Raw genomic sequence first — 27,263 nt, forward strand, 5'->3', positions numbered from 1 at the left:
GGCGCGAGTTTAACGCAGCGAGTAACACAGGCGCCAGGCGGGCTCCAGGCAGGGGGGGGGGGCGTGAGTTTAATGCAACGAGGGAGTAACACAGGGGGGCTACTGGTGGGCTCCAGGCTGGGGGGGGCGGGCTTAGGCATGCGGCTCACTCACCTGAATAGCAGAGTAACTGGTCTGACAGATGCAGCTTTATTCCTCCTGCTCTCCTCGCAGGAGCTTTCCTGCTGCTGCTGCTCCAGCAGCTCAGTCAGTGGCGGAACTCCCGGAGGCAATGGAGTCATCTGCCGCCGGGCGCCAGCCTTAAAGGGGGCACTGGCTCCATTGCCTTCCGATGTTCCGCTCATTAGGCCTGTGAAGTGGTTGGCCCGGCGATAGTACTGGGCAGCAGACGGCAGTGGCCGTCCGAGACCCCCTCCCCCCTGCCTCTCCTCCGGTAGTACGGTCCAGCAGCAGAAGCACAAGCACTTTCTTATATGCCGCCCGCCGCCCGGCGCGCCCCCCCCCCCCCTGCCTCTCCTCTGTCTGCTCCGAGTCACCTTGCTGGCTCTGCGGAAGTTCCGTGACATCTGCACCAGGCCTGAGCAAGAGAGGAGAAACTGGAGAGAAGCTGACTCGGGCGGGAGACTCCGCTGCCAGCAGTGTGGGACGGTGAGACTTTCAATGAAGCAGTGCAAAAGGAGCCGGATGGGAGATGCTGTGGCTGCCTAAGTGACCATCGAGAATCGGAGGTTGGTTGTTTGCAGGGACATACATGGTGTATATATTATATATATAATATGTGTGTATATATGTATGTGTGTGTGTGTGTGTGTGTGTATATATATATATATATATATATATATATATATATATATATATATACACACACACACATAGAGTATGTATGTATATGTATATATATATATATATATATAAAATGTGGGTGTGTATGTGTGTGTGTGTGTGTGTGTGTATGTGTATATATATATATATATATATATATATATATATATATATATATATATCACGCAGTACATAGTGGCGTAACTACTGGAGCCAACGGAAGCATTGGCCACCAGGTGTTAGCCCTTAGGGGCATAATAGAGGAGTGGACACTTGGCCACAGAAGATGCATTGCTGAATTAGGAGACACATAAGTGACCGGCTCCTGGGACACTTCTGTAACCACTGCAGCAGCGGCAGAAGTTACACAATCCATCTATAAGCGCTATTTAACTTCTGTAGTGAGCGGTAGTGCACCTGCTGCTGCTGCAGTTGTCCCGGAAGAGTTCCAGAAGCCAGTCACTTCTGAGTCTACTAATAAACTGCAGCTTCGCTTGTCCTGTCTCTGCCGGGTATCCACTTGTGCTGCGCCCGGCTCTCAGTGCCAATGCTGGATCCCCGCCAGGCATCTATGTGTGGTATACATTATGCCTAGCTCTTCTTCTTCTGCCGCTGTGGGATCTCAGCTGGGCAACCACATGGGGTGTCTTGGCATTTCTCCCTGCCAAGGCTGGATCCCCGCCACACACCACACACACCACCACTTGAACCCTGCGCCCATTAAAGTAAGTACTGTAGCCTATCAATTACGTGCTGTCATTGTCACCGTCCATGTCCCTGCTGTCTCTCTCCCCCGCCCGCACCCCTGCTGTCACTCTCCCCATCCATGTCCCAGTTGTCACTCTCCAGGCTTACATCCCTGCTGTCACTCTTTCTGTCCATGTCCCTCCTTTCAATTTCCCTGTCCCTCTTCCTGTCCCTCAGTCAGTATTACACACACACATGCTATATGTAGTATCTGGGGGTCACCAATGCTCTGTGTGTGTGTGTGTGTGTAGGGGGGGCACTACCACCTATGTCGCCTCCGGGCACCTGGAATGAACTTACGCCACCGAGCTCAGTACCGCCCTCCAGTGGCTGGCGCTGACTACTTGTGGAAGTGAGTTGGGGTACGCCTCTAAGTGAAATTAGATGCCAAATGCAGGATAACATATCCATTATTTTTAATGAGATCGGATTATAGATAATCCTACACAAAGTGTACACACTTTTCTTTCTATGTACTACGGACCAAGACTTCCAGACTCTTTAATGTGAAGTGACATAGGAAAAAAAAGACAGCAGACACGATTCTTAGAGGTAGCGCCATGGGGAGTGCACTACACCTACACATTAACTATTTAAGGACATTGTAGCATACTGTGAGAAAAGAAGAAGAAAATAGTCAGTCATAGGTAAAGATAATGTTTGCCCCCAATTCTATTCTGCTTTCAGGCCATCAGGGCCTGAATAAGGGTTCCAGGTACCCCAGGCTAATACACTTGAAGCTCCCCTTGTAATGCTGCTAAACACATGTGTATGGGCGCTCAGGGACTCGCCAGGTTCTCCATCCAAACACCCCAATCTTCATATTATTTGCTGTAGTAGTGTGTATATTTTGTACACAAGTTTTATTTTCCAATTATAGTGGTTTCAGCTCCTTTTGAGATATTGAAAAGTGCATTGGCGGAATAGGGTGGGGGGTGGTGGTGTTAAATATTGTAAATATTGAGATTCATAAAGTATCAAAGCTTCCACCTGCCAGCCAACCAGAATGAGGCTGCTGGCTGTCAGACTCTCAGCCCTGTCCTGGGCTGGTTTGGAATAAAAAGGCCCGCCAGCTCCACCTCCAGCATTCTGGGCTTAATCCAGATTAGTTTCCTGCATACAGATGATGCAGGCATACTTAACAAGGATGCAATCCTGAACAGTGACAGCTCAGCTGCCAGCCCTGGACAAGAGGAGGTGAACACTCTGAGTCAGCACTGCTTCCGGTCAAGCTGAGGCAACTGCAGGGACTGTCATAGAGGCCAGCCACAATGACCATGAGAAAACTGTTTCTGCAGTGCAATGACCCAGCATGCCATGAGAAGGAAGCCTGTGCTTTCTTCAGTTCGGGTTCAGTCAGTAAGTAACAGTACTGGGTGTGGGGAAAAGGAGGACCATGAGGTGGATCTAGGAAGGATGCTGCTGGGGAGTGGAATGGGTTAGGTCAGCTGCTGGGTACTGATGGCTGGGAAGAGAGTGACCAGAGAGCAGGGGAGCAGTATTGGGTGAAGTAACACCTTGCAAATGGGTCAGGAGGTGGGACTTGGAAGGCTGCTGCTGAGGACCAAAGAGGGAAAGGGGTGAAGATGGCTGTTGCTGACAACTGAGGTATATCAACTTGTCTACACTGAGAGATGATGAGGCATTGTGCCAGCGAGTGGGTGAGTGAGGGGATTAGAAAGTGGAGAGAAGGAGGCTGCTGGCTATAGGAGAATGGGTGAGAAGGCCTGAAGTTCAGAGAGGATGCTGGGGAATGGGGGAACATTGTTGAATGAGACTGGCATAAGGGTTGGGGGTGAAGAGCTAGACATGAGGGGACATGAATGTCGCTGAAATGAGTAGAGTAGATGTGGAGGATGATATTGATAAAAGAAAAGTGATTGAGGAGGCTAATATGAGGGGAAAACTGACCTCAAAGGAAAAGGAGAAAAGAAGTCTGTAGCCTTTTATAGGGTAACCTTCTGTATTGAAGCCCGGGATTGAGGAGCTCAATACATATACAAATTGTGGCAAAAGTCTGAAAAGGGCAGTTTTTGTGGATTTGGACAGATTTTCTCTTTAATGCATCCCGCTCTAAGGGTTAAATTTACTAAAGGTTCTAAAAAAGTAAAGAGGTGGTGTCTCAATTGCATCCTACAAAATAATAGTCAGAATCTGATTGGTTGTTATGGGCAACATAACCTCTTTCCTTTTAAGAAACTTTACTCAATTTACCTCAAAGTGTTCTATTGTGCTGCAGAAAATAGGAATGAAAGAAGCGGTTCTGAGTTTTAATTTTTCTCAGTAGATGCTAATTCATTATTTATTTTTCCTGCATTTAGACGCACACTTAGGGCAGCCAATCCCAGCCACAAATGTCCGGGATTTCGGTATGCGCAGTCTAATGCAGGGCAGCATCTGAGCACCCGCTCACATGCTGCCTGGCGTGCAGCCTGCGCAGTGTGATTCAGTCATAGGTCAGCCTGTGTGGGCCGCAACTCTGCACCACCAGTGCTGGAACCCGCTTGCCGCCCGACCTTTCCCGGCCACATGCACTGCTGCCGCCTGCCCCCCTCCGCCGCTCCCCAATAGTAAGTCAATGTGGTGCTCAGGGGTGATTTTCTTTTAGAGATGCCAATCCCGGGAATGCTGAAATTGAGCATTTTTCAATCCCAATTCCTGGGATACATCCCTAAGCTCACTGATGGTTGGTACTTAGAAGACTAGCGGCAGCAAGTTGTCAAGCCTCCAAAATCAGGTAGGATGTAATGGCATTTAGCCTTGTTTACTGTATGGGTACTTGTTTCCTAGAACGACCACACCGATTTTGATCGGGTCGGAAAAATCGCGTTGGTCGCATCGCATGCGACCAAATCGCATGCGATGCGACCGACACGATGGACCCGATTTTTACATTGAATCAAATGTGAATAGGGTCCCTGGGACCCTATTTTACATTGGATTCAATGTAAAATTGTCCCCAGACCCCAAATGGCCCCATTGTGAACGGCACCCCACGATTGATGCCAACCCGAAGCGTGGCGAGCGTAGCGAGCCCGCGAGGGGCGGCGGTACGCGTCCTCCGACCTTTTCATACCCCTACTATCCACGTCGGCGTGGAGTTGAGAACATAAAGTACTTCACAGGTATACGCGTCCGCTCGCCACGCTGCGCTCGCCACACTTTATATTCTCAACTCCACGACGACGTGGATAGTAGGGGTATGAAAAGGTCGGAGGATGCGTACCGCCGCCCCTCGCAGGCTCGCTACGCTCGCCACGCTTCGGGTTGGCATCAATCGTGGGGTGCCGCTCACAATTGGGGGGGGAATTAATTTATAGGCATGACGGGGGCATATACAATAAGAAATGGGCCATATTGGCCCATTTCCCATTGTTAGCTATGTAAAATGTGCTTAATCGCGTCCATCGCATCTTGTGCCATTATAATGGCACAAGACCGACGCGATGAACGCGATTACAATGTTAAAAATATTTTAACATTGAACCCTATGGCAAAATCGGGTCCATCGCGTTGGTCGCGTCGCGTGCCATGTTAATGCACGCGACCGACGCGATGGACCCGATTTTGCCTTTGCCGGCAAAATGGACCTGATTTCAAAGGAAATCGGGTCCATCGCGTTAATCGTGTACCTTAAGTTAAGGTACACGATTACTCCCGATTGTGGCCGTGCTAGGAAACAAGTACCACTGTATGTACATGTTCTTGCATCTTGAATGTTTTTCCATTTTTTTCCCCCGTGATGGGCTTATATGGGCTTTTTTTCCAGACACACCCAGCCAGGCCAGCCACCATTAACTTGCTGATTTGCAGAGCAGAGGTGATCATTGACTCTCCAAACTGTCCTACTCTGCATGCGGGACACTGCTGCCCATGGGTGGAACGATGTCCAAATAGCGGCACTGTCCTGAATCATTTAATAATAAAATTGTCATGGATTTATTTTTACAGTCAATCTAATAAATATATAACAGCAGAGGTGGCTCCAGGGGAGTGGCTGCAGCCCAGTTTAAAATTGAAATAGTGGAGGTGCACCAACTGCCACCCCAAAGACTGCCAAACATCACCGGCCAGGATCACTGGCAGTTGATGTGATTTGAATTTTGGACTGTGCTGCAGGCCCTCCTCAGGAGCCACTGTAAAAGAGTAAATACTTGTGATTTTAACTGCTGTAATACTTTGTTAAATAGGCTTTCCCATGTACACATTTACCGCTCAAGAAATCCTGAATTTACCCCAGCAAAACACATTGAAACACGCAGAGTTTGTAGTTAGCAAACACTGTTTAATAAGTTGACAATTTCTGTAACAAAACAGATCCCCCACCCCCACCCAATATCAATACATTTCTATTTAGATATTTCAAAAGTTAAAACAACAATCTACATAGATTGGCTCGAACACGATTTCTTTTACAATTTATAAAATGAACTGTGATTTTACATTAGGAAGCAACAGATGCCAATTTGCAATACTATAAGCATTAGGACCACCTACCAAATTCTACAAGAGCATCTGTAAATATACATGACCTCAGTAAACCAAGGCAGTTTTTAAACCGAAAACATTTTAAAATAAAAAAAAAATAAAAAAGATTGAGGAAAAAAGCCATGTGAAAAAGAACAATTTAAAAAAATATGACAGTACATAACACTGTTAAAATTCATGAGGTTATCATTTTATACATACATTAAAATACACTATACATTTTATTGAACTGTTCTCTCTATTACAAAAAAAACACACAACTGTACACCACATCTTCAGTAGAAGTTACAACATGCTACACACCTCAAAAAGTTAATTTGGCATTAATCACTGTACAACATATAGCAACAGAGGACATTTTAACATTTTATTAAAGCTTTAGCTTTTTTTATTTTGTTTGATTTTTTTTCCCCTATAGACATCAGAATGTCATTTGATAAATGACATAGGTTAAGACTTTCTTTTTGACATCACAGTAAAAACGTAAAGAAATCATGGTCTGTAATTGCAATAAGGCACTCTAATTGTTGAGTTGCCATGACACATGAATTATTGAACTGATGAATAAGCCAATTCTCGAAGCATTTATCGTGCTAACAGTCAAGTGAACATAACAATATGACATGGAATAATAAACTCGCAACCCTTTACTTGACTCTTAGGGTGAGATTTAATAGGATGAGAGATTCATAAAGTTAGAGATTTGGTGAGAAATCTCCAGTTTTTTTAAAGCGGCAATCATTTACACTTCAAAATCAAACTGGTTTAGCAGTGTAAATGATTGCCGCTTTAAAAAAACTGGAGATTTCTCACCAAATCTCTCACTTTCTGAGTCTCTCATCCTATTAAATCTCACCATATTTTTCTACAGCATGTTCTCCACATTGCTAACTATAAAAGGGTATAATTATTAGGTTTCAAGATCACTAAGCTGGCCTGATTTGGTGAGTTTGCTGCTAAATTTAAAGTGTTATTCAGTTTTCCGGTTTTGTTTTATAACCCATTTCCACTTCAAATTTAGCAGCAGACGGAATGAAATCAAACTGGATTCGGAACCTATTACATTACCCCCTTTCCTCAAGTATTATTAATGAATAAGTTAGCAAATAACCATAACAGCTTTCAAAGTTCCCTTAAGAATAAATGTTATCACTGTACTCAAAATAATTTGTGAAGTTCTTATTTTTTTTATCTTACTATTGCAATATTAGTATCATTTTAATAATTATAATAATATTAATAACAAAAACAATATTAGTATATCAAATCTATTTAAATGTAATTAATTTTAATGAAGGCTTTTAATGCTCACAAAAACTCTTAGCAAAAAAAACCCACAAATTTGTATTTTCATTTTTAAAACCACTGCATTTTAATAATTTTCCAGTGAAGTGAATAGATGTATCTTATGGCCTGTACAGTTTTAATGTAATTTAGTTAATTTTGTTCTAGAATAAAACGAACACTAATTAATCATTTTATTTTTAAAACCACTGCAGTGAATATGGACTGTGCAGTTTTTATGTATTTTTTTTCTCAAATAAAAAATAGCACTCATTGATGTTTCCTCATTTATTCAACAAAGCACAATTTTGAAAGAGAATATTGTGGTAATTTGAAATTTAAATACCCATGCCAAATTCATATTGTTGTTATTTGCGACTTAAAAAAGTGGAATTAAAAAAAAATATATTATACACATAAACACTGTTTTAGTATTGCAAAAGCATATGTTCTTGTAAATGTGTACTTTATGTTTTTTACTTGTTACTGAGGTTTAGGGGCATAGGGACCAAGAGGTTCTTTTCTTCTATTCCATGCCTTTTAAGTAGGACAACATTAGGAAAAAAAAGAAATGTAATGGGCAAATAAATTGCTGATTTTAATTTCAGCCTATCTGCTACTAGTTTTTAAGAAACTCAAAAATATTTGAAATGATTGAACGCTTAATATATAATTTTTATTTCATAAAGTTATGAGTTTTGTTAAGATCAAAATCCTACTACATTATTGTTATAGGAGCCGCATGGCCCTATTCTGTGCTGCTTTAATTGTGTCTATGGATTCCTGCTATACTTTGTGCTGCTGGGGACTTCCACTATATAAGTCTTACACTGTGGCTTCCTGCATCACCATACTCCTCACATCAATTCACTGCCCCTGTCACATAAACAGTCTAGTCCTTACTAAGGCATCACTCATCTCCTGATCTACTCTGTGCTGCTGAGAGACCTACTGTATATAACTTTCAGTCTTTAGCTTCTTGCTGCTTCTCCTATGACACCTTTTCAACAACTTTCATGGGCAATGCGATATTTCAATATATTGCAAGGTTGTACCAAATATTGTAGGCAGGGACAGAGGTTGTTCCTGCAAATCCTCTCTTCCCACAATTCTTAGGGTAGATAATACCCTAATAGTGTGACCATGTATACTTTCAGAGCTGGTTTAGGGGAAACTGAGGGAAGCATGTGTAATGCTATTTGAATATGGCATTTTTGTCACAGAACTTTCTCCTGTATTTATTAACAATTTTATTATAGTAAATTTATCAAATCACATTTCCAATTCTCAACCATGGCACATTCCATCTGCTTAGTTAATAAAAAAATGTTAAAACACCAATTTTCATGTTATTTTAGTAAACATAATATTTATAAATAGGCCTACTAGTGATCTCCAAATACGGAATACAGTCCTTCATCAAACAAATGAAAAAAACATGTTTCATTTGAAACAAATGTCCTGTTGTAGGTTCCTGTTCATCTTCCAAAGGCGCCATTACCTAGGAAGGACTACTGCGATCAGGAGCTCTCACATATATAAGGGCAGACTACAGCAGTTGGGCCATTCCTTCTGTAGGACTTAGGTGAACTTTATTTGATTGATAGAGGTTATTTTTATAATAATAATAAAAAAGTACAAAATAAATGCACCTAGTGATGCCGAGAGAGGAGGGGGTAGTAATTACCTGGCCCCAGGGGTGTTGGATGGGACCCACCCCCCCTCATCCTCCTCTTCATGTTGCTGTGTGCTGGACTGCTGTGGAACAGTAAGGCTGCTGTCTCTTAGTGTAGCAGTCTCTTCTGCCCGCAAGAGGGTAAATGATCTCACTGATCACGGGCACCCCCTCCATCCTAAATCTAAGGCCTCAGTTTAAAAAAGGGGGTGTGGCCAAAGCTTTGTGATGAGGCCTCACTCCCGGCTTTACCGGGCCCTGCCCAGGCTGTCTACAGTCCTGACTGTACCATGAGTCATTTTTGTTTGATTGGTGCTGGGTCAAATTTCAAATTTGGAGGTCAGTAAAAGTTGGTGCAAAGGTGTCATAGGGGGCTACTTAACCCTGATTTCCATTACACTTGGTTGCAACCATATTCACCTAAGCACACCTATATTTTCTTACTAGAATAATATATATTTATATGCACTGAGTTTTAATTTGTTCCATATATGTTTAATGCTTTAGCAATATAAGAAAAATATGCATCTGACTGTAACAAGAAATATATGACTACAATTCAGGTTTTACAGTAACAAACAATTTTATATATACTATATATATATATATATATATATATATATATATAGAGAGAGAGAGAGAGAGAGAGAGAGGGCAAGGGGGGGAAACAGCAGCACTCCAGGCGTCTTGTGAAATAAAAGTTTATTTCACAAGACGCCTGGAGTGCTGCTGTTTCCCCCCCTGCCCTCTATTTATTCTCTGGAGCGGGCACCCGGCGCAGATAAGTAATATACAGGGAGAGCCGGATCAACCCCATCAAATTATATATATATATATATATATAGAAGACAGGGGGGGGAAAAAGCAGCACTCCAGGCGTCTTGTCACAGAAACACGATCAGGCCATCCAATTAGGACTAATTGGATGGCATGATCGTGTTTCTGTGACAAGACGCCTGGAGTGCTGCTTTTTCCCCCCCCTGTCTTCTGTTTATCTATTGGAGCGGGCACCCGGCGCAGACCAGTGTAATACAGGGAGAGCCGGATCTACCCCATTGAACTCTATATATATATATATATATATATATATATGTTTTTGTTCATGTTAAATTAATGATGAAAATATCCTTTCCTTTATACTGTGTGTACAAAATACATTATTTTATAGTAATTGTTAAAATAGCAATATGTCATTTGTTTTAACACGAAGAGGCAGAAAAAAATTAGCCAGAGGTGTTTTCCCAGTCCTGAGCGATTCAATTGGTTGCTTAATGTAGCTTTTGCTTTACAGGTGCTAGCAGTAAAAAAATCACCCTCTGGCACTTAATAAAGAACCTATGGGTTAATGCTCATTATCCATAAGTTTACTTCACTGGAAAATGCAGAATAATTGAATAGCTCTGGGCATTAATTTTTGTAAAAAGAAGTAGACACTGTGGTAAATTGAAGCTGCCCCTAAGTGTTTTAATATTTGAAAGTTTGATTAACAGAATCCTTAATACAGTATACTTGGAGTTTGTGCACAAAACACAGAATAAAAGTTTATTGACTAAACCTCCAATTAAGATTTTATTACTTAGAAGCCTTTAATTTTACTTTGCAAACAGGTGTATGGATTTGGCTCATTATGTGGCAGACATCTGTGCAAAATAATTTAGTATTCTACATTATGTGTATCCCAAGTTAAAGATAATAAAGAGTATACCTTTTTATTTTTAATTACAAGTAAAGTAGTTGGCTTTTTTGTCTTATGTCAAAATATTTTGTTTTATGTGTTTTCTTGTATAGATCTTGTTTTCCTTAATGATTTTCTTTCACAAGGCATTCATTGTCATTGGATACATTTTTAACATTATATTGTATGTACATATAAAATATTAGTGGAATTCTGAATTTTATTTTTAAGTTTAAAAAGGTGTTAGATTAAAATTTAATATGGTTTACATGTTCTGGTAAATTTTCCCAATTGTTTAAATACACCTACTGTAGAAGTTGACTAAGATATTATATCTTGACACAAAATATAAAATATAAAAATCAAGCTAACTATGTTATGGTGTACTGTATTATCTTAAATTCCATATGATTTAAAAAAGGAAATATTGTTAAATTATTTTATATAGGATAGAAAAATTGTTGTCATCATTTTAGTATTTGACACATTTAAAGAGTATTTGACTAGATGTCCAGCAGAAATTAATTATTGCACATTCGCAATGTCCATAGAAAATAAAGAAGTTAAAAAGGATTCATGATTCTCAAAATTTTGGTTCAATAATTCTGTGTATTTTTTTGTAAATATTTGTTACACTAAAGTCTTATCTGCATACAAAAACTAAATGAGTTACAAATAGTTCAAGATTTTTTTACTTAAAAATATTAATTATTGGCAAGTGTTACTCTATCTTTCGGCATGGAGTATACAGTATATTACAAAATCCTTACACATAATAATGTTACATTACTTGGCACATTTTCATTGTATAGTCATTTGCTGTATGTTTTTGGCCAACTATAAAATGTTAATAAGAATGCAGAACAACAGAATGTATTATGTTGCTTTATTAAGCAAAACCCAAATTAAACTGCATTCATCTGCAAATATTTCCATTGCTTAGAATTAGAGAATAATACAGTTTTAAAAGAACACAGGTTAAGGTGGTTCCAATGAATTCATTCATATTTGTAGTTAGGAAACAGGAAGAGAACATAAATGTTCCACGTACTGTCATTACTATACATTCATATTCGCAACTGTGAAAACATTATTTTGATTTAGTCTTGCCCGCTTGTATTTTAAAACATTAAATGATATAAAGCAGAATCTAGTAAAACTGTATTAGGTGCTGGGAAACCTATTTATTTTCAGTACATCATTTTCTAGTTTGTGCTGATTTGTGTGATAACTTCCATGAGGGTGAAGTAGACAGTGGGCATCACAATATCCACCACAGCTTGTTGAGGCAGGTGACTCATAACAAAAAGCTGACATGGCCTCTCTATGGTTATTAAAATGTATGGTAAATGTTGTTTGCAGAACTCCGCTTCAAGCATTATTGTCATCCATCCACATCCATCCAACAAAATGGTGCAAGAACTTTTTACATCTTCCATGATTTACTTTCCAGAATGAGTATATTGTGACCAACCATATTAATTAAAACAAAGATCTGTTTTTCAATATCTTGTAATTTTAACTGTTTCAATTTATTTTTTATAGTTTGTTATTAATTACTAATTTTCAATAGCTGCTGATACACATGCTGTAATAAGTATAAATTCTAATATTTTTAATATTATTGGCGGATTATTAAAAATTGTCTGAAATAGACTATTCACATTGTTATGGGATTTTTTTTGTGTATTTCAAAACCATATTTACAATAACACAATATTTTTTAATTATTATCTATATTTTCTATGGACTCAAACGGAACTTATTTCAACTGGTATCTTATTCAAATTATTTATTTTTAGTTTCAGTTCATATGCATTTAAAATCAGTAACATACTTTGTGAAGCGATTCAGGGATAGATTTACTAAAGGCAAACGTTCATAATTTTTTTTATCGATTTCAAATTGATTTAAATAAATGTTTATGTAGATTTATATACAAAATACTGTATTTTTTAGCCCCTGAAAAACAACATTGACTTTACAGTAAAAAATAAAACAAATATGTGAAAATCAAACTAAATATACAAATAATAAATACCAGTCCACTACAGTAGCTTTACTTTATCAGGTAATACAACCCTCTATTTGCTCCAATGCATTAACATAAAATAATCATTGATCAGATAAAATGAATATTCAACCACATAACCATTGTTCAAAGAAGTTAACCATCAATGATGCCGAGAAGCGAACTTAACAGCTTATTTCAGTAATTAGGTAGCAGGAAAATGAAAACAGATCATCTTTCAAACAATTGTATTAAATAAGAATAACATATATATTTTTTCATTTTGATTAAAATGTTTACACTATTTCATCCCAGTTTATCCTAGCTCTTACCAAACAGAAATGCACCAAGGCAGAACTTTCATTTGTTGTGCTTCATGATAATACTATTAACTTGCATTTCCGCTGAGGGACCTCTGGTATTTAAATAAAAATAATACTAATACTGTACCTGGCTTTGCACTGCGTTTTAAATCATGTATCATACTGTATATACAATGGACAGGCATTAAAAGATAAAAGAAAATATAATGCCTACAACAATTCATTAATTCAGCACAGACTACAGTACTTAAAAAAACATTACTATGTTGAGGAATAAACTTTACAAAATAATTTGGCACCATGTAGTACTGTAGACATCTTCTGAATACATTTCTGGTTAACCAGAATCGTTCTTACATTCATACAGAGATAAAACAGAAAACCCCTCCCCCCCCCCCACCTCTATTACATATCACATTTTCAGGTTTATTTCTATATAAAATATAAAATAATGGATATAAGTTTCAAAAGCCTTACATTTATCCCAGCTTGATGGATCTGCAATTCACTGAAATATTTGTCAAAAACATTTTTTAAATACAGTTTGGAAAAATGTTGTTCACAATCTGATTTCTTTGCCGGTTCGAAAGAAATGTATCCAGAAAGGGATACATATTACATGTGACCTGAAAGGCCTAAAGCCTAGTTCAAGTATGTAAAAGTTTGTATATTATAATTTTGGCACTTTTTTTTTGCTAAGCTGCAATTAGCATTATAGACAATAGTACGTATAGACTTTGCAGATAATAGATCCTGAAAAAAAATGTTGTTTGCCCTTTTCCTTATTTTATTTCAATGGATGTTGTATTTGTTTTGTATTTTTTTTTAGAACAGAACAGAACCTTCACATTCTAGATAATGTAGTCTTCAGAAAATGTCATCCAATGCAGGACCAGATCGCAAAGAAGCAAAATGTTCATAATAAACTTATCTGGTTCCAAATACACATACATCATTGAACTTTAATTAGGTTTGTGTATTGAGAATATGTTTTTAATTTATAAAAACTTTTTTCAAAGCAGATTTTTTTTAAATGTATATTTTTGCTTTTAATATTGGAAGCTGCATAAACATAAAAAGTGATTTTAGTTTTGTTATCAGTACTTTTCATTGTTTTATAATACTTCAGGAAGTCACATAAACCTGTGAAGTTTGAAAAAACATAAAAACAGTTATGGAAAGGCACTTGAGGGACCTCTGCTGTTCAAACCCAAAACAAATGACACTGGATTGAAACATATGAATTTGGGTTTATTTAAAGTAATACCAAAGTGCAATTGTAGATTAAACCAATATTTATATGACTACAGCCCAGTGACAGGTATCCTGATAAACTTCAGGGACTGCATTAATCAGCCCTCTAACTCAAAAAGGCTACTTATTACCCTTAATCTCAATATCAAATTAAGAAAACATTGCATCTTTAATTAGATTAAACAAGTGTTATAAACTATAATAATTAAATCTGATATTAAAGTAGGAATTTTCTAGGGGCTGTGGGAGAAAGCCAAAGGTGGACCTACAGCCGCCGTTTGCCTATTACATATTGTTGAGCCATTTAAGAGGACCAGTAGTATGAATTTTGTGGTTCATTCCTTAATAGTCTTTTGTGCATTTTATGGACTCCATTCTCATGAATATTGAGTCAACCTATAGAAAGGAAGGGAGATAGGTTGAAATGATTTACAGAACCTGCATTCATATTGTACAATCCAGCATTATTAAAAAACCCAAAATCCAGAACTTATTGTCTATATCTGATTCTACCATATAGTATATGAGATGATAGGTTGGGGTACAACGGAACTGTAATAACTCGAAAAGTGAATGTAAAGAAAAAAGATAAATGGATAGAAACATTCAAACATGCTCATGGCCACACAAATAACATAGTATAGAGAGTATTTTCTATTGCACACCCAAAATATTATTAAGAACTTCTCAAAATGGCTCAGAGACACCTATGGCACAAATAACATTAGTCCATTTCATTCCCATTGAAAATAAAAATGTCGCTTTGTAAAACGTTAAATCTATGAGCTATACACATTCTGCATTAAATATACACATTCTGCATTTTTAATAGGCTTTGTCTCATTTGTTAAAAACAAGACAAAAAGGTTTAATGACCGTGTTACATTCTATGAAACAACTTAAATGCACCTGTTCATTTTATTTCATATTCTATGTTATATGTATATGTCTGCTCTCATTTAATATACTGTTTAAGAAAAATACTTATAAACACAGAATAATTATCCAGTTTTCCTTCAGTTAATGTTTTTCTTTTTTTTTTTAAATGAGTGTTGACAAAGTGTTTTTTATAGTTAATTGACATCATATCAGTGTGAGATAAGAAAATATGTACCAGTTGTAGCTGGACACAAGGCAAAGTTATGTAAGACTGTCACAAAATATTAATAATTATATATATTTTTTCTATTTTTTTTTAAACTTGCTAAAAAATATCCGTTAATACTCTTTAATTTTACGGTCTTTTCCAGTGTTTAAATGCCTTTACCCTTTTATTTTCTACAACCGTACCAAAATATTACTGTTCATATTTTGTGTGCATTCTGCATTTTTGCTTGCAGATACACCCTTCATCCATAACAATACCCAAAACAATCTATATACACAATTCATTAATGTGAGGTCGGCTTATTCACATTTTTCAATTTTACAAGCTGGAAAAGAAACAAAAATAAAAAAACATGTATTTTCTAAAAAAAGAGAGAATTTTTTTAAGCTGCCAGTTATATAGTATGATTTTCCAACAAATACGATGTATTTGTCAGCATGTTATATTTCCAACACACTATATTGCATTATAAATTACAGATCAAGTGCTTTTTTTTGTGGGAGACATTTGTGGTGCACATTTAATTGAGCATCAACGTGTGCACCAAGCATTGCCACCAAGAGATATTTAAATCTTCTAAATTTAACTAGAAAAATGATATAATTGGTTGCTATGGGTTACAAAACATTTTAACACCAGTTTTAATTGCTGTACTCCTTTGAATTTCATTTAATCCCTTAGCGACCATCTACCGATGAAAATGGAAAGAGAGATATAATACTGGACAGACTGATCAGTGCTACGCCCTTATATTATAACACACTCATGGATCAAATATATATATGAATACTATATATTGCTGGTTGACAACCTCGCAAATCAATGGAGGTGAACCGCACGATGCTACATCAGTAGAATTATTTTACAATAAATTTTCATCTCTCTTCCTCACTAAAAAAAAAAAACACCCCAAGCACCGCTTGCCGTTCTCGTTTCATCCCGTGTTTTTCCATTCACAAAAAAAAGTAAATGGGGAAAAAAAAAGAAGAGTGATGTTCGAAGGTGTTTAGGCAATTTCGGGATTCATGTTGCCAGGTTCTCCGCATTTATGCTGGACATCCGGATTTGGGAACTGCTCTTGCTCAGAATGGACAGCTGTGTCCCCCCATTCACTCCGCTGCTCGCCAACGATGGGTGACGGTGCTTGAAGTCCACAGCAAAGTACCGGTTGACTTTCCAACTCCGCCATTTTCTCTTTATTTCTGATTGCACCTTTAGGGAGAAACTTTAAAAGGTCATTTTTTTATGTACTTTTGTTGTTATGGAACAGGATGGTAAACATGCAACATATCTATCTATCTTTATACCTCCCTCAAATACATATATCTTAATCTATTATACATGGGTGTAACCATAGTAGGTGGCGATATTGCCATTGCATCCTAGAGCCTTAAGAGGCTCACATCTGGGGCCCCCCTTCCACTCAGCTTATAGGTGCCTACCCTCCTGTAATGCTGGATGTGAGTGCCCTATATGGCAGCATAACAAATTGGATGCCATCATAGAGCAGTGTTGTGGAATGCATTCCAGTAAGCAGTTTGCATCTGATTCAGTAGAGTTTAATTGCATTGCCATATCACTGAACTAATTTTCTGGATGGTTGCATTGGGGAGATTCTAGGAGCCTGGTGTTGCACAATGTGAATTGGGAACACTGTGTGGCATAATGTGAACTTGGTGCACTGTTTGACACAATGTCAATTATGGGCACTGGAATGTCGCACAATATGAAATTTGTGGTACAATGAGATTGGGTTACTGTGTGGCATGATATGAAGGGCACAACAGTGTGGCATAAAATGAACTAGGGGTACTGAAGCATAATGTGAACTGCAGAACTTCAATGTGGTATAATATGAACTGGGGCATTGTAATGTGGCATTTTCTGAACTGGGGGCACTATAATGTAGCCTAACTTGAATTGGGGAAACTGTGACATGATGTGAACTAGGGAACTACTAACGGGCATACGATTAATTGAGACATTGCTATCTGGACAAAAATGAACTAGGACACTGTTACGGTGCTTAAAATAAACAAGTGTTCTATAGCTAGCTCTTTCTTTTGAAGTATCGGGGTGGGGGCCCAAGGATTTGGTAGGGGGGGCCACAAATTTGTAGTTACATCCCAGATATTATATATATATATATATATATATATATATATATATATATATTATGTGACATCTTCTGAAAATGTTGTCAAATAGAAGCATATACAGTACATGTAACAGTCTGGTTTATGTCTGGCTATGCATTGCAAGGAAAGAGAGAGGTAAAGTAAAACCTGATCTTACCTCCCCATTCAGGAAACAATAGAGGATTGCAACAACAAAACCCTTTAAGAAAGAAAAAAAAAAAATAATAGACATTTACTTTTTGCCTGAAAAGCATTAGAGTTAGTAAAGTTTCTATAGTCATTTGTTTACCTGGAAGGAACCCAGTCCCAGCTCAAAGACAAGCCTCTCCCTCTTGCTGACATTCTCGGGGGAGAAGGCAAAGACGGTGTAATGAATGCCGAAGAGTGGAATCAGCAGCAGCGTAGAACGGGCCAGCCTCCTGTTAGAGGAAATTACAATGAGAATGACATCAATTACATGCTTTCTATGACACGCCTTCTTTTCATTTGTAACATATATGAGCATTATCTCTTAGGGGGCCTATTCATTATTGTACTCCATTGACCCCCTCAGCCTTGCTAAATTGGCATGTACTGTAACTCAAAAGGGGTTGTAGCGGTGAATACCTACATCATGGAGCAAATCGGTAATGTTCTGACCAGTTGTCCCATAAGCCCTACTAAAAACACTTTTGTAGCTATTTTAATAGCAGTGAATGTTTACAATGCAAGGTGTGATCCAACAGTGTTACTGCGCATGGGTGAACTGAATTGGTGTATGAGCACCAACAGGCCTTGATAGGAGTATGAATGATCAGAATAGATCCGTATTTGCAACCCAGTTATCGTTCTGATAGGAGCCTTTCACTTCCTGTGAAGGCCATCTACAGATAGAAAACCCAGTAGCAACATCGAACCCTTAATAGTGAATAGGCCTGTTTCTTAAAACATGCTGAAACTAGTGTTTGCAAATGTGTAACGCACTTTTACAGCATAATGAATAGGCACTTTAAAGAGGACCTAAGGATTTAAGTTTGTTAGAAACAATCAGAAATCCACATCTCCCCATAATTCTAGTTTGAGATTATTTATACCTCTGCGTTAGACCCAATAAGCTGACACCCATTTAACCCGATGGGTAAGTGAGAAGCACACTTGCCAAGAGTCTGTTTGGTCATGGGTGAGATGGAAGACACAGACTGGAATGTCCATCGGGGGAAAGGAATTTTTCGTGACTACTATCAATTTCCTATCAAATTTTGATTACAACTTTTTCATTTTCAACCCCATAAATACTGCTTGCCCCACCTGTATTCATGTTTCAAACAACTCATAAGTATAGTGATGGTTCGCGGCATGTTCTGATTGGTGGAACGCTCTATATTTCCTACTCTCAGTAGATGGTAAACGGGAGCAACTAGCCTAAGTCCATTGACCGCTCACAAAGAGAAGTAAAAACAAGACTAATTTGGATCCTGGTAATCAGTGAAATAATTTGCACAATTCCAGAATCCATATAGATTTTAAAGGAAAAAATGTATTAGGGATGAGGTCAAGAGACAAAATAGAATAACTGGTAAGGAGGGGAAATGCCTTGGTCTTGGATGAGGAAACAGGCCTGATTGGAAACACAATTTATAAGTTTGTGTATTAGGTGTTTGTCATTATTGTTTCCGCATCTGAAAGGTTTTTTTCCGCACCCTAGGCAAGACTTCATCTTGATGGCCCCATCAACACCCATACACCAGTACTGACTTTCCAAAACCTCAGGTGAAAGTGTCATCTTAGAAGTTCAACACCTGCCATGTGCATTAAGTTCAACAAGGACGCCTCTCTCAGAGTCAGCCTTAATTGTGTGATAGTTAAAAGCACCCCCAGATTCTGGACCCCCTAGACCGCTGAATAAAGCTGCCTAGTGTTAAAACCAGATTATTTGGTGTAGCATAATTGGAGTTGGTACCACCAGGGCAGCCAAGAGGTATGCCGGCCCGGTAAAATTTGAGGGGCCTAATCACAGGGGACGTGGCCTCCTCCTGCAATTAGGCTACACCCCCAAAATGATTAAGGTGGTTGAAAAAACACTCTAAAGTGCTCCCACCCCCCCACCTCAGCAAAAGTAGCACACACCTACAGCACTTCAGAATTTTTCAGGGAAGGCCTAACAGGAATTGGGTGGGAAACGGTTATGGAGGGAAAAAATGCAGAGGAAATGTGGGATACTCTAAAAAAGGTGCTTGATTCACTAACTAGTGAATACATTCCTAAAGTAACTAAAGGTAAATTTAACAAAAAAAAAAGCCACCACGGTTGGACAAAGAAGTAAGGTCAGCTATCAACAATAAAACCAGCCTTTAAATTAGATAAAAATAACTTGAGTGAGGAGGCGTTCGCAAAATACAAAGAATCAAACAAAACTTGTAAAGGGGTAATCAAAGCAGCTAAAATATTATATGAAGAGAGCATAGCCACTAAAAGCAAAACCAACCCAAAGAAGTTTTTTAAATACATAAATAGTAAACGTTTAATAAGGAAAACATAGGCCCACTAACTGATACTAGTGGGAAAAGTGTTACTGAGGACAAGGGAAAAGCAAAACTGTTAAATTAGTTCTTCTCATCAGTATTTACTAAGGGAGAACAGACTGTGGAACGAACATTTACCACAAACGGGACAAATGAGCCAGATCTCATTGTGGATTTCACGCCGAAGGAAATAATACTGAGGCTAAGCAAACTCAAAACAAATAAATCACCAGGGCCAGATGGGATTCATCCGAGGGTATTAATGGAATTAAGGGATGAACTAGCTACCCCCCTACATTATATCTTTAGCAAGTCACTATCGTCAGGTATAGTACCAAAAGATTGGAGAATAGCAGAGGTAGTGCCAATATTCAAAAAAAGGAAAAAAGGAGGATCCCGCTAATTACAGACCTGTTAGTTTAACATCAATTGTGGGTAAACTATTTCAAGGATTTTTAAGGGATGGTATCCAGGAATATTTAGACCATCACCATCTACTCAGTACTAACCAACATGGGTTCGTGAAAAATCGTTCATGCCAAACTAATCTACTAGGGTTCTATGAAGAGGTTAGCAAAAACCTCGATGATGGAAATGCTGTAGATGTGATTTTCCTAGATTTCGCTAAAGCATTTGATAGTGTCCCACACAAGAGATTGATTAATAAAATGGAGAACCTAGGATTGGGTGAAAATATCTGCAGATGGGAGGGAATTGGCTATGTAATAGAGTGCCCCAGGGTTCGGTTTTGGGGCCCATTTTGTTTAACAATTTTATTAACGATATTGGGATAGGGTTACTCAGCAATGTATCCATCTTTGCGGACGATACAAAACTTAGCAAAGTCATCAAATCATCAGAAGATGTCACCATGCTTCAAAATGATCTTGCAATTCTAGATGAGTGGGCAAAAAAATGGAAGATGAGGTTCATTATAGATAAATGTAAGGTTATGCACCTTGGGAGACACAACCAGTGTGCAAGTTACAACCTTAGCGGAGAGGAACTGGGTAATTCCATACTTGAAAAGGATCTAGGAGTCCAAATAGACAGCAAACTGGGATGTAGTGCCCATTGTAATGTAGCTGCAAAAAAGGCCAACAAAATTCTGGCATGTATTAAGAGGGGAAAGGAAACTAGGGACTCAAGGGTAATTATGCCACTGTATAAAGCATTGGTGAGACCTCACCTCGAGTACGGAGTGCAGTTCTGGGCCCCACACTATAAAAAGGACATCAAAGAATTAGAAAAAGTCCAAAGGCGAGCAACAAAGCTTATTAGGGGAATGGAGAATTTAAGCTACGGGAGAGATTAAGCAATTTGGGACTATTTACATTAGAAAAGAGATGTTTAAGGGGGACATGCTCAACATGTACAAGTATATCAAGGGCCAATATAAGGAACTGTCACACACCCTCTTTTCTACTAGAAAGGAATCTAGGACACGAGGGCATGAATATAGATTAGAAGAATAAAGATTTCATTCAGCTAGTAGAAAGAATTTCTTTACGGTCAGAACAGTCAAACTCTGGAACTCTATTCCCAGAGAGGTGGTAACGGCTGGCTCATTAAATGCGTTCAAGGCAAAGTTGGACAAACATTTACTGGAGAAAAACATCCATGGGTACAAATAAGAAATATAATTTGTCTGTTAAATATCAGAACCTACCAAATCAGCAATGGATATCTATACCAGGTTGAACTAGATGGACGCAAGTCTTTTTTCAGCCTTACCTACTATGTAACTATGTAGCATGTGCTGTGCTGACAGCAGGCTCAGCATGAGCTCTCATGCTGTCAGTGAGACACTCATGCTGAGCCTGCTGTCAGCACAGGCTGTAGGTGTGTGCTGCTGCCGGGGAAGGACGGAGGATGAAGGTATAGGTTGGGTCGGACCAGGGCCCCCGCTGGGCCCCTCCAGCAAGCCTGGGCCCAGGTAATTAGTACACCCCCCTCGGCGGCCCTGGATACCACCTACTACCAAACATTACACACCCTTGTATTTGTTCCTACTGTGTTCCAATTACTGTAATTAGTCACTGGGGATCTGTAGAAAAACTTTGAAAACTTATTATGGTAATATTTTAACTAAAAGAATGTGTCAATAACTCAATAATAAAATCACTGGGACAAAATTGGAGGCACTTGTGTAGTTTCACGGCGGCAGGCTACGCTACGTTTTCAGCGTAGGCTAAGCTACATTGTCAGCGTAGCCCAACAGCTGCCTAGCGTAGTCAGCGTAGTCCACGCGGCAGCCCTGCGTAGTCAGTGTAGTGTCCCCGTGAGGTAGAGTTGTCAGCGTAGTGTCCCCACGAGCTGCAGCTCAAGGACGCATTTGCCAGTGCTCCATGTTACATACTGGCAAATACCTCCTTTTCAAACCCCCACTATCCACACCAGCCCGAAGCGTGGTGAGCGCTGCGAGCCCCGCGCGGGGACACATAATGCGTCCTCCCGACCTGTTCATAATCCCACTATCCACGTTGGCGTGGAGTTGACCTTATAAAGTGTGGCAAGCGCATCGAGCCCCTGAGCCTGAAGTGTGGCGAGCGCATTCATATGAGTGCAGTGCATATGAATGAGACGCTCATTACATAGCTACTGCCTGAGTCCTATATACCGGTTCAGAGCCGTTCACACTGCAGAAAAAACCGCCTCTGAACCTTGTAGGACTTTTTACCCGTTTGCAAATACCGGTTATTTGTAACCAGTAAATGCAGACTGGTGCTTTCCCACTGCAGCTCTAACCGTTTTAAAAGGCTAAAAAATGGGCAATATACCGGTTAAGAGCTGCAGTGTGAAAGGGGTACTACACAGCAGTAATTCCACTCAGTGAACCCCTGCCATACATCGGGTGTGGATTATTAGATAGACATTGTCTAGATAGACAGTCAATGGGTTGACCCCAAAAGTTTTGTATAATAGGTTAACAGGTGGAAATGTCGACAGGGTCAAAAAGGTAGATACATCTAAAGGTCAATATGAGTTTTTAAAAAATGGCTCAATGTCAACAACCATTGACATGGGCACCCAATTAGTATTACCCGCACCCTCAGTGCCTTGCTACTGTCAGCATACTACTATATTCTCCCTCTATGCCAACATGGATGGTGCAGTAAGAACAAGCAGTTCTTTTTTTTTAATCATGAAAAACGATCATGTCTACCTTTTTCATGTCAACATTTTGACCCTGTCCACTATTGCATGTCGACCTTTTGACCCTGTCGGCCAATTGCATTTCGCCCTTTTGGGGTAAACCTACCGAACCACAATTATCATGGAAGACTCTCCCCATCATTGATTTGATACCCTTTCCCCCCTCTGTGCTCTTCAGTGACCCCCCCCCCCCCCTTTGTTTTGTTCATATGTTTGTAATTCCAGTCATAAGGACACGGAGACATGTGAGTTTACTGCTGTGCTGTTTTATTCCATCCAACTCCAGACACACTGGGGGAAATTTACCAATATGAAAAACCTAGTTTTTCGTATTGGTTGTTTCCCTACGACTGCATACGACTGTTTAAGTCGTATGCAAAGTCGTGTTCCGGAGGGGGATTTACAAAGCAGTCAGATACGACTGCTTTGTAACCCTCCGATGGTGTAATAATTCGTATTAGCGGCCGTATATACGGCTGCTAATACGAATTATTTGTAGCAGTCTGCACGGATCAGTCAGATCCGTGCAGGCTGCGGTGTGTTAAAAAAATAGAAAAATAAATAAATAAAAAAAAAAACCGGCGTGGGGTCCCCCCCACAGCCATAACCAGCACCAGGCTGAAGGAGCCGGGGCCGGTAATTAAAAATCAGGGAACCCGACAAATAGGGGTTCCCCGATTTTTAACAACCAGCCCCAGGCTCCAGGTCCGGGGCTGGTTCCCAAAATACGGGGGACAAAATGAGTAGGGGTCCCCCGTATTTCAAGAACCAGCCCCAGGCACAACCAGCCGGCAGGCTAATGCCACAGCCGGGGGGAGACTTTTTATGCAAGTCCCCCCGGCCAAAGCATTAACCCTACCGACCAGTCAGCCTGGCCAGGGGCCCTGGGGGAGTGGGGACCCCCCCAATAAAGGGGTCCCCCCCATCCAGGACTTACCTGACCAGGCTGAAGCCTGGTGCTGTCCCCGATGCCCCTGGGCGGTGGGCATCGGGCTGATTATGTTGTAAAAAATAGATAAACCATTGTTTTTTACTGTGGCACTACAAGTGCCAGCAAGCCTCCCCAGCAAGCTGGGACTTGGAGAACCACAAGTCCCAGCCTGCTGGGCATTAAAGGGCCCGCTGGCACTTGTAGTTCTACAGTCAAAAAAATAGTGCACAAAACACACTGATACACTTTTAAAATAAAACTTTATTACACACAAAGCCCACACATACTAATACTTACCTATCTTCTCTCCGTAGGTAGCCCTGATGTCCTGTGTCGGCGTCTTCTGGTCCTGTGTCGTCTTCTTCCTCCATGTCGACCGTCGCTGTCGCCGTCCGGATCCGACGAAATCCATTTGGGAAGCTGTGGAAGGAAACCATACTCACCTGTCCCAGCGCGACGTAGTCCAGGTAAGGGTCTTTGCAAAAAAATAAACCTAACACCCCGAAACCAAACCGGACTGACGGAGACGCACGGTGTTTACATCGTGCGGCTCCGCCTCCCGAATGCCGCTATTGGCCGCCTTGCGGCCTAGCGGCCAATCAGGAGCCGCTAGGCCGCAAGGCGGCCAATAGCGGCATTCGGGAGGCGGAGCCGCACGATGTAAACAAACACACGTGCGTCTCCGTCAGTCCGGTCTGGTTTCGGGGTGTCGGTTTGTTTTTTTGCAAAGACCCTTACCTGGACTACGTCGCGCTGGGACAGGTGAGTATGGTTTCCTTCCACAGCTTCCCAAATGGATTTCGTCGGATCCGGACGGCGACAGCGACGGTCGACATGGAGGAAGAAGACGACACAGGACCAGAAGACGCCGACACAGGACCAGGGCGACCTATGGGAAGAAGATAGGTAAGTATTAGTATGTGTGGGCTTTGTGTGTAATAAAGTTTTATTTTAAAAGTGTGTCAGTGTGTTTTGTGCACTATTTTTTTAACTGTAGAACTACAAGTGCCAGCGGGCCCTTTAATGCCCAGCAGGCTGGGACTTGTGGTTCTCCAAGTCCCAGCTTGCTGGGGAGGCTTGCTGGCACTTGTAGTGCCACAGTAAAAAACAATAGGTTCATCTTTTTTTTACAACATTTATCAGCTCGATGCCCACCGCCCAGGGGCATCGAGGACAGCACCAGGCTTCAGCCTGGTCAGGTAAGTCCTGGAGGGGGGGGACCCCTTCATTGGGGGGGTCCCCACTCCCCCAGGGCCCCTGGCCAGGCTGACTGGTCGGTAGGGAGAATGTTTTGGCCGCGGGACCTTATATTATAAGTGTCCCCCGGCTGTGACATTACCCTGCCGGCTGGTTGTGCCTGGGGCTGGTTCTTAAAATACGGGGGACCCCTACTCATTTTGTCCCCCGTATTTTGGGAACCAGCCCCGGACCTGGAGCCTGGGGCTGGTTGTTAAAAATCGGGGAACCCCTATTTGTCGGGTTCCCTGATTTTTAATTACCGGCCCCGGCTCCTTCAGCCTGGTGCTGGTTTCGGCTGTGGGGGGGACCCCACGCCGTTTTTTTTTTTATTTATTTTTCTATTTTTTTACACTGTAGCCTGCACGGATCTGACTGATCCGTGCAGGCTAAAACGCAAATAGAACAGGAAAATGGTGTTCTATTTTCCTGTCGTATTTGCGTGGGTGTTTTACACCACTAAGCAGCCGTATTGTCAGTACGGCTGCTTAGTAAATCAGAAACCACCATTCTTTTGAATGGTGATTTCTGTCGTATCCTATCGATGGTGTAGGGCATTCGTATTTGTAACTACAAATACGAATGTTCCATCTTTAGGACTACGAATTGTTGTATTTTTGGGATTGTAAATCCCGAAAATACAAATTCGTAAAAAAAAGGTGTATTTCTCCCTACGAATACACCTTTTTTCTACGAATCCATTTTGGTAAATGTCCCCCACTGCCTCAGAACCACCCACTTCTGGGTCAGAGGTGTTGTGTGATGTATAATAAAATAAATAAAAATTAAAATCAGTTATATCCTCTACCTTATCTAATTAACCTAAGTATCTATCCCCAATAATTAGTGCAATTCCCCACAACAATCCTTGTTAAATATTATTCTATCCAACTCCAGACACACTGCCTCAGAACCACCCACTTCCCAGCATTCCCCTGGTCCAAGGGACCATCACCGAAGATTCAAGCTTACACATATTAGTAAGGGAGTGTCTACAAATATTAAGCATTCTAATACATTAACATCACATCCTCTTTTCTTTAAAAAATGTACGCTTCAATGCAACAATTAACAACATCATATTAAGAACATCATCTAACACGTTTCAATGAGTCTCTCAGGTCTGCATATTTCCCTTTTGGGTCTTTCATACACAGTCTGTGTTTCATCGACCATGTTGGACATTTCTAGAATCGAGGTTTGTTCACCATTATCAGGATCATCATACATGTCAGATGAAGAGTATTCTTCAGTCATGTTGTCTTCATAATGGTTAGGTTGAGATCTTAAATCCACCCAATTTCTTCTTACTTCCGTTCCACGCTCTGTACGTACAGTATAAGATCTTGGTGCAACTTGTGCTTGCACAATACCTTTCTGCACCCAAACACCTTTCTCGTGATCTCTGAGACAGACTTGGTCACCCGCTTTTAGATCAGATAAGCTTTTTGTTTGCCTGTCATGGAACAGTTTCTGTTTCGCCTGTTGACGTTTCTTACTCAGTCTGACCAATGCTGAGTTATGCGTATTAAGTCCTCCTTTCCATCAGCATTTGTGCAGTAGAAAGTCCATTCTGTAAAGGTGTACTGTGGTAGATTAAAAGACTTTTGTAGAAATCTTCTTCACCTTCTTGAGCTTTTTTCATGAGACTCTTTACAGTTTTTACTGAACTTTCTACCAACCCATTTGAGTGTGGACAGTGCGGACTTGACGTAGTATGGACAAATCCCCACTCATCAGCAAATTGTCTAAATTCAGCACTGGAAAACTGAGGACCATTGTCAGTGAACACTTCCATAGGAACACCATGCCTTGCAAAGATTGACTTCATGCAATTGATTACGGCTTTACTATTAGTTGTATGTAGTGTCTACACCTCAGGGTAGTTAGAGTAATAATCACGACAATGTACGT

The 27,263-nt window shown here is 40.2% G+C and overlaps 1 protein-coding gene across 5 annotated transcripts in view; it reads right to left on the reverse strand.

The window, feature by feature from the left end:
• Positions 1-9,956: 9,956 nt before the first annotated feature.
• ADCYAP1R1 (ADCYAP receptor type I) overlaps positions 9,957-27,263 on the reverse strand; it is a 228,900-nt gene continuing 211,593 nt past the window's right edge. For 3 of the 5 annotated variants that reach the window (XM_083186855.1, XM_083186854.1, XM_083186857.1), the window contains 3 exons: positions 17,815-17,944; positions 17,683-17,724; positions 9,957-16,612 (listed from right to left, as the gene is read on the reverse strand). In XM_083186855.1, coding sequence (XP_083042981.1) covers positions 16,394-16,612; positions 17,683-17,724; positions 17,815-17,944 — 391 coding nt within the window. In that variant the 3' untranslated portion in view covers positions 9,957-16,393. The remainder of the gene's footprint in view (positions 16,613-17,682; positions 17,725-17,814; positions 17,945-27,263) is intronic. The other 2 variants (XM_083186856.1, XM_083186858.1) reach the window with 1 other exon arrangement.

The sequence above is a fragment of the Crinia signifera genome, chromosome 5, assembly GCF_055691185.1.
Source record: "Crinia signifera chromosome 5, ASM5569118v1, whole genome shotgun sequence".
Taxonomy (NCBI): Eukaryota; Metazoa; Chordata; class Amphibia; order Anura; family Myobatrachidae; genus Crinia; species Crinia signifera.